This window comes from Chiloscyllium punctatum, chromosome 49 (genome assembly GCF_047496795.1).
Source record: "Chiloscyllium punctatum isolate Juve2018m chromosome 49, sChiPun1.3, whole genome shotgun sequence".
NCBI classification, from domain to species: domain Eukaryota; kingdom Metazoa; phylum Chordata; class Chondrichthyes; order Orectolobiformes; family Hemiscylliidae; genus Chiloscyllium; species Chiloscyllium punctatum.
This window is the reverse complement of record NC_092787.1, coordinates 58518576-58533721: the sequence shown is the minus strand read 5'-3', so window position 1 is coordinate 58533721 and position 15146 is coordinate 58518576. Positions and strand designations below refer to the sequence as shown.

At 40.8% G+C, this 15146-nt stretch overlaps 1 protein-coding gene across 1 annotated transcript in view; it reads left to right on the top strand.

Annotated features, from left to right (window-relative positions):
• The first annotated feature begins 2313 nt into the window (after window positions 1–2313).
• Window positions 2314–15146, top strand: part of arrdc1b (arrestin domain containing 1b) — a 62236-nt gene continuing 49403 nt past the window's right edge. Inside the window, exon 1 of the mRNA XM_072565537.1 lies at window positions 2314–2499. Coding sequence (XP_072421638.1) covers window positions 2382–2499 — 118 coding nt within the window. The 5' untranslated portion in view covers window positions 2314–2381. The remainder of the gene's footprint in view (window positions 2500–15146) is intronic.

Genomic DNA, 15146 nt, shown 5'->3' with positions numbered 1-15146 from the left:
AGGCCATTTGGCCCCTTCAACCTACTCCGCTATTCTGTAGGATCACGGCTCTTCTGAAAATCCTCACTTAGAGATATATGGCAGGGAAACATACTTTTCCGTCCAACTCGTCCATGCCGACCAGATAGCTTTAATACATTGAGTCCCATTTGCTGGCATTTGGCTCATATCCCTCAAAACCTTTCTTTTTCATAAACCCATCCAGGTGCCTTGTAAATATCATAATTGTACCAGCCTCCACCACTTCCCCTGGCAGCCCGTTCCAAACATGCACCACCTTCTGTGTGAAAAGGTTGTCCCCTTTTAAATCTTTCCTCTCTTATCTTAAACCTATGCCCTCTCGTTTTGGACTCCCCTACCCTGGGAAAAGACTTGATTATTCAATCTAACCATATACCTCATGATTTTATAAACCTCTATAAAGTCGCCTCTCAGACTCCAACACTCCAAGGAAAATAGCCCCACTCTACTCAGCCTCTCCCTATAACTCAAATCCTCCAACCCTGGCAACAACCTTGTAAATCTTTTCTGAACTCTTTTAAGTTTCACAACAGCCTTCATATAGCAGGGAGACAAGAGCGGCATGCGGTATTCCAATAGTAGCCTAAACAATCTCCTGTACAGCCACAACATGACCTCACATCTCCTATACTCAATGCACTGATCAATAAAGGCAAATGCCTTCTTCATGATCCTATCTACCTGAGACTCTACTTTCAAGGAAGTATGAACCTGCAGTCCAAGGTCTCTTTGTTCAGCAACACTCCTCAGGAGCTTACCTTACATTAAGTGTACAGGGGCTGCCCTGATTTGCTTTTCCAAAATGCAGAATCTCACATTCATCTAAATTAAACTCCATCTGCCATCCTCGGCCCACTGGCCCACCTGATCAAGATCCCGTTGTAGTCTGAGTTATCTGCCTTCACTGTCTACTACACCTCCAATTTTGGTGTCATGTGCAAACTTACTAACTCTATCTGCTGTGTTCACATCGAAATCATTTATACAGATGACTAAAAACAATGGACCCAGCACTGATCCTTGTGGCACACAGCTGGTTACAGGCCTCCAATCTGGAAAGGAACCCTTCACCACCCTATCTTCTACCTTTGAGCCAGTTCTGTATCCAATTAGTTAGTTCTGCCTTTATTCCATGTGAGCTAACTTTGCTAACCAGTCTATCATGAGGCTTGTCGAATGCCTTACTGAAGTCCACATAGATCATATCCATTGTTCTGTCCTCATCAATCCGATTGTTCCGTCTTCAACAAACTCAATCAAGTTTGTGAGACATGATTTCCCCCCGCACAAAGCCATGTTGACTATCCCTAATCAGTCCTTTCCTTTCCAAATCTCTCAGGATTCCCTCCAACAACTTGCCCACCACCAATGTCAGGCTCACTGGTCTATAGTTCCCTGGTTTTTCCTTATCACCTTCCTTAAATAGTGACACCATGTTAGTCACCTTACCTGTTATATCGGCAATACAATTATCTCAGCAAGGGGCCTCACTCATCCTTTCCCAGTTACCCTTTATTCCATTACAGAGCAAGAATCTATCTTAGCCTTAAAACATATACATAGATTCTGGTCCCACTACCCTGTGTGGCACGGAGTTCCAAAGACTCTCAACTCTCGAAGAGATGAAATTCCTCCTTATCTCCATCTTAAATTGGAGCCCATTTAGTCTGAGACTATGCCCTCTGATGTTGGACTCTCCCATGAGGAAAAACGTCCTGTCAGCAGTTACGCTGTTGCACCTGTTAAAATCCTACATGTTTCAATTAGAACACCTCTCATTCTTCTTAACTCCAATGAGTAGAGTAGGTGAATAAAATAAAGAAATGAGGATGTTGGAAATCTGAAACAAGAACAGAAATTGCTGGAGAATCTCAGCAGGTCTGGCAGCATCTGTATAGAGAGAAAGCACCATTTAGAAATAGAAATCACTGGACGATCTCAGCAGGTCTTGCAGTATCTGTTAACAAGCCTGTACTTTCAAATAAACCTGTTGGACTATAATCTGGTGTTGTGTGATTTTTAAAAAAACAGAAAACAGATTAACGTTTCGAGTGCAGTGACCCTTCCTGAGAACAGCAGAATACCGTACGATCGAGCCTTATCTGTTATTCATAGGTTTGTTACGATTTGATACATCACTTTGATACACGTCAGGCACATGGGCGGAGGGGGTGGGGTTGACATCGCGCGTGCGCGGTGCGGTCGATGGGCGGCCTTTCCTGGCAGGCGGCGAGGGGGTGGGGTTTGTTGACGTCGTGGGGCGGGGCGGGAGCCGTGACGTTGTGGGTGTCGCGCGGCCGGTCGCGCGCTGGGTTTCCGGTTGAGTCCGGCGGCGGCTCGAGCTTCGCCTCTCGGAGAGTATGGGGAAAGTTCAGGAGTTGAGCGTCGCCTTGAAGGACAACAAAGTGGTCTACAGCCCCGGCGAGTTCGTCACCGGCGAAGTGAGGGTCAAGCTGTCCGCGCATCTCAACTTCAAAGGTCGGTCGGTCGGTCGGTCCGCCCGCCCCGGTGGCGAGTCGAGGAGTGAGCAGGGCTTTGGGGGGGGGCGGGGGTTGCAACTTTCAGTTGAGCCCGAGACGCGACGGTTGGGTCCGCGCGCTGAGCCGCCGCTGCCGCCGCCGCCGCCGCCGCCGGGTCAGGCAGGTTCCCTCCAGGGAAGTTGGAGGGACAGGAGTCAGTCCTCTGTGACAGTGAGGGCTTTACAGGTGGAAAGTGGGAGAGAGAGAGAGAGAGAGAACAGAAACTGCAGCACTTAATCCGCCAGGGAGTTAAAAGGCACAAAGCTTTTAAAACGTTCATGTCCGAGGAGGAAATACAGAAACCCGAACCTGGAGAGGTGCCTTGAGGGTTGTTTTCTATTTGTCGGGGTAAGGTAAGGTTGAAGAGAAACTGTCAGGATTCATTTGCGGTGGTTTAAAGCTTTTGGAAGTATTAAGAGGGATTAGTTATGTACTTCTCAGAGCCAGCTTTTACATCGTTTCAAATAAGATAATCACTGCGAGTCTTCCACTTGGTAATGTTTGTTATATGGTTGTTCTTAAACTCTAACGGAGGACTGACCACATCGAAGCTGTACATTTAATATGCCTAAATCATAGAATTCCTACAGTGCGGAAGCAGGCCATTTGACCCATCGAGCCCACACCAATCATCCAAAGAGCATTCCACCCAAACCCACCCCCTCTACCAAATGCTATTCCACCCAGCCTGCACATCCCTGGACACTACTGATAATTTAGCACAGCCAATCTATCTTTGGACTGTGGGAGGAAACTGGATGAAACCCGGAGAAACCCCTGCGGACACATGGAGAATGTGCAAACTTCACACAGACTATTGCTGGAGGGTGGAATTGAACCCAGGTCCTTGCCTAAACCCGAATGTAACTTTGTTTTTGACGTGGGACTATTGGTATCCAAAATAGGCTTGTCTAATAGCAGTTACTTATTGGAAAATAATCGCTTACTGACTGGAAATAACAGATGATGCAGTGTGTAGAGTTGGTGATAATGGGTTATGAGTAATCCAGTGCAGGGCTTTTATCAGATAAACAGCAAGAGAAAAGTTTGATATGTTTGATACTTGAGTACCAAGATTCAACTGTTAACATGTCAAAATATATTAATGTAGTTGAAATGTATATCTGATTGAGTTAAAGTGGACATGTAGGATTTCAAATGTTTTTTAAAATAATGCAAGGATTATTGGATTTTGTATTTAATTATGTTGTGACGAGTTAGACATGGTAATTTGGGCACAGCTTAACACTTCACATGTTATGTGATTTCAATGGTTTGGTGAAGTCATACTTGCCCTGTGCATTGAATAATTTTTGTTTAGTGACTCTTATGTAAGAAGCACCTGCAGAAGCAAATACGAAAGGAAAATGGTCACTCGCCATAAAGTAAAAAGTTAGGCAATGAGAGTTAAGGGTAGTCAATGCAGTGTTTTTTATGGCATTTGGAGATTTCGGAAGGGAGTTTAAAATGACGTTCTTATTTTGTCTTGCTGAGGTGGAGCTGGTGGGATTCTGAAAGCCCTGGTAAGTTTGGAACACTTGGTTACAGGCTGAGGGCTGCAGGAAATAGGCTCTGAATTAGGATGTGTAACCTGATTAGAGACCAAGCTTTTTTTCCTTCACAGTCACTGTAGCAAACTGTTATAAGTGAATTTGGGGATTAAAATAAATTGCTGTGATTTGGTTTGTGCAAATGATTGCTTAAACACTCATAGGGTGCCCACTTATTTAATTAGTGAGCTTTTTTATTTGTTGTTTATAGTCTTTACACTGTGAGGGAATAACCTTATCTGTCTTGTGTAGTTCCTAAGTCAATATTCACCCTGTTGAATGATAACGACCTCAGTTAATTCTTAGTAAATCTGTAGTTTAACTACGTCTTGTCTCTGAGACTACAATATCTTTACCTAACAAAATCTATCCGCTTTCGTTTTAAAAATTTCAGTTGAGCTATTCTCAGGCATTTTGGGGTTGGAAAGGGTAGGTTTCCTTTGTGTGAAGAAGTACATCTTGCATCAGCCTGATTGTTATGCCCCTACGTTCCCTAACCCTATCACATCTCCACGTCATCTGAAAGTCTTTGGTCAGATCCCCCTTGTTAGCTTTGGAGAGCACAGGCATAATTTATATAACTTGTCTTCTAATTTGCATTCTTTATTTCTATGTATCCTTTGAGCTGTCTTGAATGTGGAACTCCAAATGGGGTTTAACAACTTGACATAAATTCCACGCCCTTTGGAACAAAAGTCAGCATTCCATTCATCTTTAAGGCTTTTTTGGGCTTGTCCACAAACTTTGTGATTACTGCACTGGACTTCCTTAATTTCTGCACTTATTCACAGTTTCTAGCTTCTTTCCATTGAGACAATACTTTGATTTCTATTTTTTAGGTCCTTTCCCACATAAAACTCCATCTGGCTGAGGCACTTGGGGCTGTTCTCATTGGAGAAAAAAAGGTTTAGGCGAGATTTGATAGAGGTGTACAAGATGATTAGGGGTTTAGATAGGGTTAACAGTGAGAACCTTTTTCCGCGTATGGAGTCAGATGTTACTAGGGGACACAGCTTTAAATTAAGGGGAGGTTGGTATCGGACAGATGTTAGGGGTAGATTTTTTACTCAGTGGGTTGAGAGTTCATCGAATGCCCTGCCAGTATCAGTTATGGACTCTCCCTCTTTATGGTCATTCAAGCGGGCATTGGATAAGCATATGGAGGTTATTGGGCTAGTGTAGGTTAGGTAGGCTTCGGTCGGTGCAACATCGAGGGCCGAAGGGCCTGTACTGCGCTGTATTTTTTAATGTTCTGGCGCAGTTATGCTCATTCTTTAATGGGGTTGTTGGTCAGAATTACCTGTACCGTTCAGCCTGAGGGCAATGGTACCCAAGCACAACTTGGTTCAATATCTCATCCCCTATGTAAAATAAAGTTCCATGGTGTAGGAGAAAGATGATTGTTGAGCTGTCAAAGGAGATTATAGAAAATGTGACCAGTAGTTTGTGGATGAAAGTTTCAATGTGGGGACGGAGACAATAAATGGAGTCTCAATGAGGAAATTCATGAGTGAGTGTCTTAGTGTCTGAAAGTGTTACGGTACAGATTTGAGACGGCCCAGGGAATCCCTTGTGGACTCAGACCTGTAAAGCCTCTCTCGGTTCGTCCTGGAGATCGTACTCTTTGGAAGTATGGAATAAAAACCTCTTGCAGATAGTTTAGTTTAATTTTAGTCATCCCCTTTATTCACTAATAGCATCAATGTTACAACATAATACTGATACCTATAAGCTAAACTAAGTTCTAATAACCTAGTACAGTAGAGTACCAGCTCTTCAAGTGCCCCAGCAGGCAACTCCAATGTAAGACAATAATTCGTAAAGAAGAAAAGTTAATTGACAGGTTTGTGTGCGCTTGACTGATCATTCGTACAGGCCTTGAGCTATCCATTAGGTGGGAAGAAAAATCCAGCCAGGTTAGGTGTCTGCTAGTGAGATAAGTTCCTATAAAGAAGTACCAGTGGGAGATGTCATAAGGTAACCTTGCACAGCTCGCATATCTGATAATATTGTTTTACGGAATGGCTTCTTAGCAAGGAGGGCCAACCTTTGACCATAAAATGGTTTCCTGACAGATTGTCAGAATCTCTTCAATAATAGGTTTAGAATAATTTTAAGCTTGGAGCAGATTCCTGCTTTTTACCTTAAGCACAGAACCATTCTATACCTGAGGCTGAAATGTCACTGCAAGGTAGTATTTAAAATGATTAATTAGTCTCAAATTAAACATGTCATCTTTTCAAGTTTGATTCAAATTCAAATAAGTCATAAGATCTGATTAGTTCGCATTGACAGTGGGGCAGTCTGTAGAGTGGTCTGCAAGAACAGCAAGTAAGTTAAGGCTTCATCAGTATTACCTTTTACAGTGTTTGTATTTAATAACCTGGTAATTGCTATTCAATATCATCAAAATCCCAAAATGCAATTAAATTCAATCCATAGCAGATAAGCATTGAGTGTTAATTTTCTACTGGCTTCAACTGCCTCAGCACTAAAATCCACCCCCCAGCCCCTGGAATTCTCAGGTCAGGGTTGTGTAACAGCAAAGATTTTTTTTCTCTGTCTGCCCCACTTGCCAAGGCTAATAAGAATCCATTATAATTGGCAGCATCTGACCGTTAATTATAAAGTTTTTGATAGTACTGAGTTTCGTTTCCGGGTCAGAATCAAACACTCATTAATTTCACAAGTGAATGTTATCACTTGGTGTCCCGTTCACTAGGACAAGTGTTCACTAGGACAAGTGTTCACTAGGACAAGTGTTCACTAGGACAAGTGTTCACTAGGACAAGTGTTCACTAGGACAAGTGTTCACTAGGACAAGTGTTCACTAGGACAAGTGTTCACTAGGACAAGTGTTCACTAGGACAAGTGTTCACTAGGACAAGTGTTCACTAGGACAAGTGTTCACTAGGACAAGTGTTCACTAGGACAAGTGTTCACTAGGACAAGTGTTCACTAGGACAAGTGTTCACTAGGACAAGTGTTCACTAGGACAAGTGTTCACTAGGACAGCCCAGGTGTCCCTATCTTTTGCATTCTTTAAGTGCCCTCCTTTTTCTGAACCTTCCTGCCTGTCTATTTTCTAGTGCAGTAAATGTGTTCTACAATTCAGCATTACATTTTAATTTAAATGTTTAAAGACAAGTTTTAAGGTTATAGACTTTTTCAAAAGCACCACTTCCAAGGGCCATGTACATAGAGTTAAGATGCCAAAGTCATAAATAAAACTTTATAGGGTTGTAATTTGGTGAGGCAGTGTGTAATTCTCTCTTCGGGAAGATGAACTATTAAACGCGTTTAAAACATGCATTAAGCTTTAAACTGGTGGCATTGAATATGCTTGCAAAAGAAGGAAATGGATGATTGTAATTTGGTGTAGACAGGATCAATATCAGAGTTTCTGGTGATCTGAAGGTTATGGAGAACAGTCAGCAGACTTTGCAGTAGTTGAGTCTTACACTCAAAAAGGCATGTTTGAGTTGCACCTTGGCTATGTCAGAGATGGAGATGGACAGTGTAGTGCTGAGAGTCACCTGTTTGTAGTGTACACATCTAAAAGTGGATAGAGTTAGAGTTTTAAGAGGTAGTAGAAAGACCGAACTATTGACTCTATATATCAATGCATTTGACATTTATAACCGATGAGTTGACAGCGCAAATAGAAATAAATGTGTATGACCTGATTACTATTACAGAAACATACTATAAGAATGCAAAAACAGAGATTTGGATCTCAAGGCTACCTTGAAATAAAGATGGGCAGAAAAGAAATTTTTTTGTGACAGGATTTTAGTCATACAGGACGGAAACAGACCCTTTGGTCCAACTTGTCCACACTGACCAGACATCCCAATTTGACCCAGTCCCATTTGCTAGCATTTGGCTCTTATCTGTCTAAATCCTTATTAATGCACCTATCCAGATGCCTTTTAAATTTGTAACTGTACCCTGCCTTCACTACAACTTCTGGCATCTCATTCCATACATTCATCACCCTCTGCATGAAAAGGTTACCCTTGTCCTTTCTAAATCTTTTTCCTCTCAACTTAAACCTATACCCTCTAGTTTTGGACTTTTCCCACCCTAGGAAAAAGACCTTGGCTCTCCACCCTACCATTCACTCAATGCCTCTCATGATTGTATACACCTCTGTAAGGTAACCCCTGAGCCCCAGATGCTCTAGGGAAACAAACCTTCCCCAGCATATTCAGCCTCTCCCTATAACTCTCATCCTCCATCCGGCAACAGCATTGTCAATGTTTTCTGTACCAGATCAAGTTTAATAACGTCCTTTCTAAAGAAGGGTGACCAGAATTGTAGGCTGTATTCTAAAAGTAGACTCACCAATGTCCTATACAGCTGCAACATGATGTCCCAACTCCTATACTCAGTGTTCTGACCAATGAAGGCAAGTGTAAAAAATTCTGCCTACTCCACGCTATCTACCTGTGACTCCAATTTCAAGGAACTATGCACCTGCACTTCTAGGTCTCTTTGTTCAGAAATGCTCCCCAATGCCTGACCAATAGTGTAAAGGTCCTGCCCTGATTTGGCCTTCCCAAAGTACAACACCTCACATTTATCTAAATTAACCTCCATCTGCCACTGCTTGGCCCATTGACCCATCTGATCAAGATTCCATTGTACTTTGAGCTAAATTTTTTTACTGTCCACTACACCAATTTTGGTGTCATCTGCAAACTTATTAACCATATTTTGTATATTTATATCCAAATCATTTATATAAATGACAAAGCAGTGGACCCAGCACTGATCCTTGGCACGCCATTCGTCACAGGCTTCCAGTCCAAAGAGCAGCCCTCTGCCACCACCCTCTGTCTCTACCTTCAAGCTAATTTTATATCCAATTGGCTAACTCCTCCAATTCCATGTGATGTAACCTTAGTACTCAGTTGACCATGCAAAACTTTGTCTACGTGTGTTTCAGCAAAGTGTTTGATAATATCTACTCATGTGCCTTTATTAATCTTTGTCACCTCTTCAAATAATTCAGTTACGTTAGTGCGATACCAAAAGAGAAAATGCTGGAAAATCTCAGCAGATCTGGCAGCAGCTGTAAGGAGAGAAAAGAGCTGACAGTTTGAGTCTAACTGACCCTTTGTCAATATCATTTCCCCCACACAAAGCCACGTTGACAATCCCTAATCAGTCCTTGCTATTTCAAATGCATGAGCTGAAAATGTGTTGCTAGAAAAGCGCAGCAGGTCAGGCAGCATCCAAGGAGCAGGAGTATCGGCGTTTCAGGCATGAGCCCTTCTTCAGGAATTTCAAATGCATGTAAATCCTGTCCCTCAGAATCCCCTCAACAACTGACATAAGGCTCACCAGTCTATGGTTCCCTGGCTTTTCCTTACAGCCTTTCTTGAGTAATGGCATTACATTAGCCAACCTCCAGTCTTGACAAGACATTGCTATTTCCCCAAATTCCCTAGCTTCCATGTTCCTCTTTACGGTAAATATTGATGCAAAATATTCAAATACTATCTCACCCATCTTCAGTGGTTTCCCACACTGACAGGGATGTTGATCTTTCAGAGGCCTTATTCTCTCCCTAGTTACTCTTTTTTATTTGCTCTTAACGTACTTATAGGTTCTCTTTAGATTCTCCTTAACTCTATTTACTAAAGCTATCTCATGTCCCTTTTGCCCTCTTTATTTTTCTTTTAAGTGTACTCCTATTCCCCTTATACTTATCAAAGGATTCACTGGATCCCAGCTGTTGACACCTGACACATGCCTCCTTTATATGTGAAAAATAATCAGGAACTGAGAAAGGTACAGTGATAATCATTGGTCATTTTAATCTACATATGTTGGGTGAATCAGATTGGGAAGAACATCCTTGAGGAGTGAGGTTTGGGGATAGTTTCCTAGAGGTGTGTTCAAAAACTGGCAAAACTCGACATAGTATTTGTGTGGTGAGACAGGATTAATTAATGAGCTCAAAGTAAATGCACCTCAGGTAGCAATGTTTATAATATAAATTTGCATTTAGCTTGAAACAGAGAAGAGTGGTTCTAAAACTAGCATTTTGGACTTAAGAGCAACTAAGACATGAAGACAGACAAGGCTAAAGTGATTTGGGACATTATGGTAAGGTATAAGTCGTGATATTGTGGCAGACATTTTAAGTTATTTCAAAATACTTGGTGTATTTAAGTGTGAAATAAATACTCTAAATACTTTAGGTAAATTGAGCAAATACCTGGATGACAAAATGGCATCCTAACAATATTTATGAATCAGAATATGAAAGGGGGGTGAGGAATTTGAAACAATTTCATAAAGGGCACTGAGAAAATTCAGAACTGATGGGCATTTTTCTCAGGTTTGTAGACGCAATGGTTGACTTTTCCAAAATTGCCTTGATTCTACAAAAGGTCCAATCAGCTTAGAAAATAGTAAATATAAAAGAACTCTGGAAACTGGAGTCTAAGTCAATTAGCTTAACATTTAACCATTATTATAATATTTTTAATACAGTTTAAGTATGGGTGTTTGGTTTCTGAATTAGTGTAGGCTTTCTGTGTACTGTATCTGAAATTGGTAAATGACTTGTAAGTATTTCTATAGTCAAGGTGTTATCTTTTAAAACATTTTTAAGGTCTAACTTTAGAATGAAAAGGCTTTTGTGCATCACTAATAGATTTGTTTATTTTGGGTTGGGTAATAAAAAGGCCTCAATGTTTTAGAGATTTCTAGAAGTTGTTATTTTTAAGCTTGAGAGAAATAACGAAAGCTTTGAGGAGGATTTTTAAAAGTTTTAACATTTTGAGCAGTACAGTGAAATCTTTGGATGCAGATACTGTTTGTGTAGTGTTCCTTAGAAGGGAAGGATTTTTAAGTGAACTGTTAGATTCTAGTAAAGCATTAGTGTTCTTCCTCGCCCAGAGATGTTGGATTAAAACCCTGCAGAGATTACTTAAAGCTGTGCACAATAGCACCAGAAAGAAGCTGTCTGCACTTCCACTCTATACGTTAGTCACAAGTGACTTCAACCTGCTGACGTCTTGGGGGCAGGGACCTTAGTGTGAGTACTGTATCAGATATGTTTTGGGGTACTGTATAAAAGCTCCTTTTCTTGTCAATTTATGAAGGAATGTTTGGCATTAATAAGACTATACCTTTTGTGTGCTTAAGGAATGCATTTGTGTTATTAGAACAATTTGCTTTATTTTATCCTTTTTAATGAACTATTTTAGTGTTAAAACAAAATCTGCAGCATTGTATAATTATGTTTCAATGCAAGACTACTTTGTTACAGCAGGGTGTTAGAAAATCCTAGTGCAAACAGGCAAAGTTAACATGGTTTAGAGTCAGATGTGTACAGCATGGAAACAGACCCTTCGGACCAACCCATCCATGCCGACCAGATATCCGAACCCAATCTAGTCCCACCTGCCAGCACTTGGCCCATATCCCTCCAAACCCTTCCTATTCATATACCCATCCAAATGCCTCTTTAAATGTTGCAGTTGTACCAGCCTCTGGCAGCTCATTCCATACCCGTACCACCCTCTGCGTGAAAAAGTTGCGCCTTAGGTCTCTTTTATATCTTTCTCCTCTTGTTCTAAACCTATGCCCTCTAGCTCCGGACTCCCCGATCCCAGCGAAAATACTTTGTCTATTTATCCTATCCATTCCCCTCATTTTATAAACCTCTAAGGTCACCCCTCAGCCTCCGCTCTAGGGAAAACAGACCCAGCCTGGTCAGCCTCTCCCTATAGCTCAAATCCTCCAACTCTGGCAACTTCCTTGTAAATCTTTTCTGAACCCTTTCAAGTTTCACAACATCTTTCTGATAGGAAGGCGACCAGAATTGCACGCAATATTCCAACGGTGGGCTAACCAATGACCAATGTCCTGTACAGCCGCAACATGACCTTCCCAACTCCTGTACTCAATACTCTGACCAATAAAGGAAAGCATACCAAACGCATCCTTCACTATCCTATCTACCTGCGACTCCACTTTCAAGGAGCTATGAACCTGCACTCCAAGGTCTCTTTGTCCAGCAACACTCCCTAGGATCTTACCATGAAGTGTACAAGTCCTGCTAAGAGTTGCTTTCCCAAAATGCAGCATCTTGCATTTATCTGAATTAAACTCCATCTGCCACTTCTCAGTATTGGCCCATCTGGTCCAGATGCTGTTGTAATCTGAGGTAACCTTCTTCGCTGTCCACTGCACCTCCAATTTTGGTGTCATCTACAAACTTACTAACTGTAGCTCTTATGCTCATATCCAAATCATTTATGTAAATGATAAAAAGTAGAGGACCCAGCATCGATCCTTGTGGCACTCCACTGGTCACAGGCCTCCAGTCTGAAAAACAACCCTCCACTACCACCACCACCACCCTCTGTCTTCTACCTTTGAGCCAATTCTACATCCAAATGGCTAGTTCTCCCTGTATTCTGAGATCTAACCTTGCTAATCAGTCTCCCATGGGAAACCTTGTCCATATAGATCACATCTACCGCTCTGCCCTCATCAATCCTTTTTGTAACTTCAAAAAACTCAATCAAGTTCGTGAGACATGATTTCCCATGCACAAAGCCATATTGACTATCACTAATCAGTCCTTGCCTTTCCAAATACATGTACAATTTGTCTCTCAGGATTCCCTCCAACAACGTGCCCACCACCAGAAATCTCTTTTGACTAATTTGTTAAAGTTATTTCAGGAAATGGACATTATAGATCGAGGCACCACCAGTGTACTGCACTTAGATTTCTAGAAGCTGTTGACAAAGTGTCATGTCAGAGTGTATGAAGGTAATGCAGTAACATGGATAATGGATTGACTAATATGAAACAAAGGATAAATGGGTTATTTTCAACTAGCATGATGTAACAAGTCATGTGCCACATGGTAGCTCATTTATGTACAATATTTTTGTGACTGCTAAACTTGATGAGAATAGAGATAAAGGAGAATGCGTTTTGAAGAGAACATATGCCTGCAAAGAGTCATGGGTTAAAAAAGGCCCAAGATTAGGCTGATGTATAATGTGGGAAATATGAACTCTTCCTTTTTAGGCAGGAAGAACCTAAGAGCGTATTATTTAAGTGGAGAACTGAGGTACAGGGTAATTTTGATTCATGTAACCATCTACAGAATGGAAGTATGCAGGTACAACAAATTAAAGGCAAGCGGAATGATAGTTTCAAGGGAAATTTAAGATAAAAGCAGGGATGTTATAGTTATATACAAGGTTAGTACAGCTTTATGTGGAATACTGTTTTACTGTCCTTAATTAAGAAAGGATTAAATAAATCAAACTAATCAGAAAAGTTTCACTTGACTGATAGCTGGGATGGAAATTTGTCTTAAGGAAAGGTGCACAGGGAATTTAGAAGAGTAGAAAAAGGATCCTGAGGGGACTTGACAGGGTGGTGCTGCAAGAATATTTCCCCTTGTGGGACAGAGTAAAACCAGGAGGCAGAGTTTTAGGATAAGGGGGTTCTCAGTTAAGATGGAAATAAGAAGACTTTTTTTTCTTTTGAGAGTTGTGAATCCTTGATACTCTGCTCTGAGAAAAGAGGAGACTGTTATTGAATATACTTATGGTAGAGGTGGGTAGGTTTTTAACTAGCAAGGGAATTAAGGGTTATGAGGTATACAGGAACGTGGACTTGAGGCCAAAATCATATAAGCCATGATCTTTCTTAAATAACAGAGCAGGCTATAAGGGCCAGATGGCCTACTTCTGCCCTGATTCATATTTACTTAAAGTACACCATTTCCAAATGAAGTGTTTCACCTTATCCATTATAGAAAGTTTTATGCAGTTAATTCTTAAAATGTTTTCATTCTGATGGGAATTACTGGTAGCAACTTTGTAGACTGTGCAGTTGTCTTTTGCTTAAGAGTTTGAATAAGGTAATTAAAATTAAATTATTCTGTTAATAGCTTTCCAAAATACTCTGTTTACTCTTTTAATAATATCCAAGCGCATGGTGTTTCCTTCAATAGGAAAAGTTGTTGAAACTCATGGAACAATTTCCTCTGCTGACCCTTTACTTTTTCATTCAAACATAATGGAACAAATGATCAGCCCACTCAGTTTGTGTATCAAATAAACTACTCCTACTTAGGATTAAGAGAAGTACTATGTAACTTATCAGAGCAAGTTTGGAGAGTTACTTTTTAAACTTTCTTTATTAGTAGTTGTTTGCTTTTCAATTGCTGTCTTTTTGCATTGCCACCTAAAGTAGCTAACAAATAATGATGTAAGTCTGTTCAAACTGAAAATCCTAAAATGCTCATTGAATGCTTGTCCATTTGCCTATAATTGACAGAAGGTCATTACTTAAGAAGGTTAATTGGTGTGAATGTGCGATTTTTATGGTGCTGACTATTATATGAATTATATTGCTTTCCGTGTGATATGCAGCACGACTGTTTTGAACCGAAACAGATACAATGGAGTTTTGTTCACAACAGAACAATAGGCATGTTGAAAAGAGACCTCTGCTCAAACTCTTCAATCCAAAACGAAGTTCCCTACCTTAAAATGTAACCAGCAAATTCTTTGAACCAATCTACCTATTCAATTTCCCTAACCTTGCAACCAATGAGTTATTTGCCTCTGACATTATACTTCTCTCTTCCCAGCCTCTTCTCTTCCTCCTCTTTTCCCTTATTGCCCACTTGATCTTCCCATTTCCTCCCGCCCTATTATATGTAGTTTTGTATATGAAATAGCCAGGTACTAAACTGAAACTGAAGTACACCAGATGCTCATTTAATCATTCATTTACTATATTTTGAAAAGTGACCTCTACTCAAACTGTTCCACCATAACCTAAATTCTCTATCTTAAAATGAAACCAGCAAATTCTTTGACCCCACTCTACGTATTTAACCTTCCCTAACCTTGCACCCATTCTATGTTATTTGACTCTTGCCTTGCACTGTTCTCACCGTCCTCCCCAAAACACCCTCTCACTGCACGCATTTTGAATTTTGCAGATACACTAGTTTTTTACCATACAGATTTTGGCAAATTCCACTTGGAGACGAGGT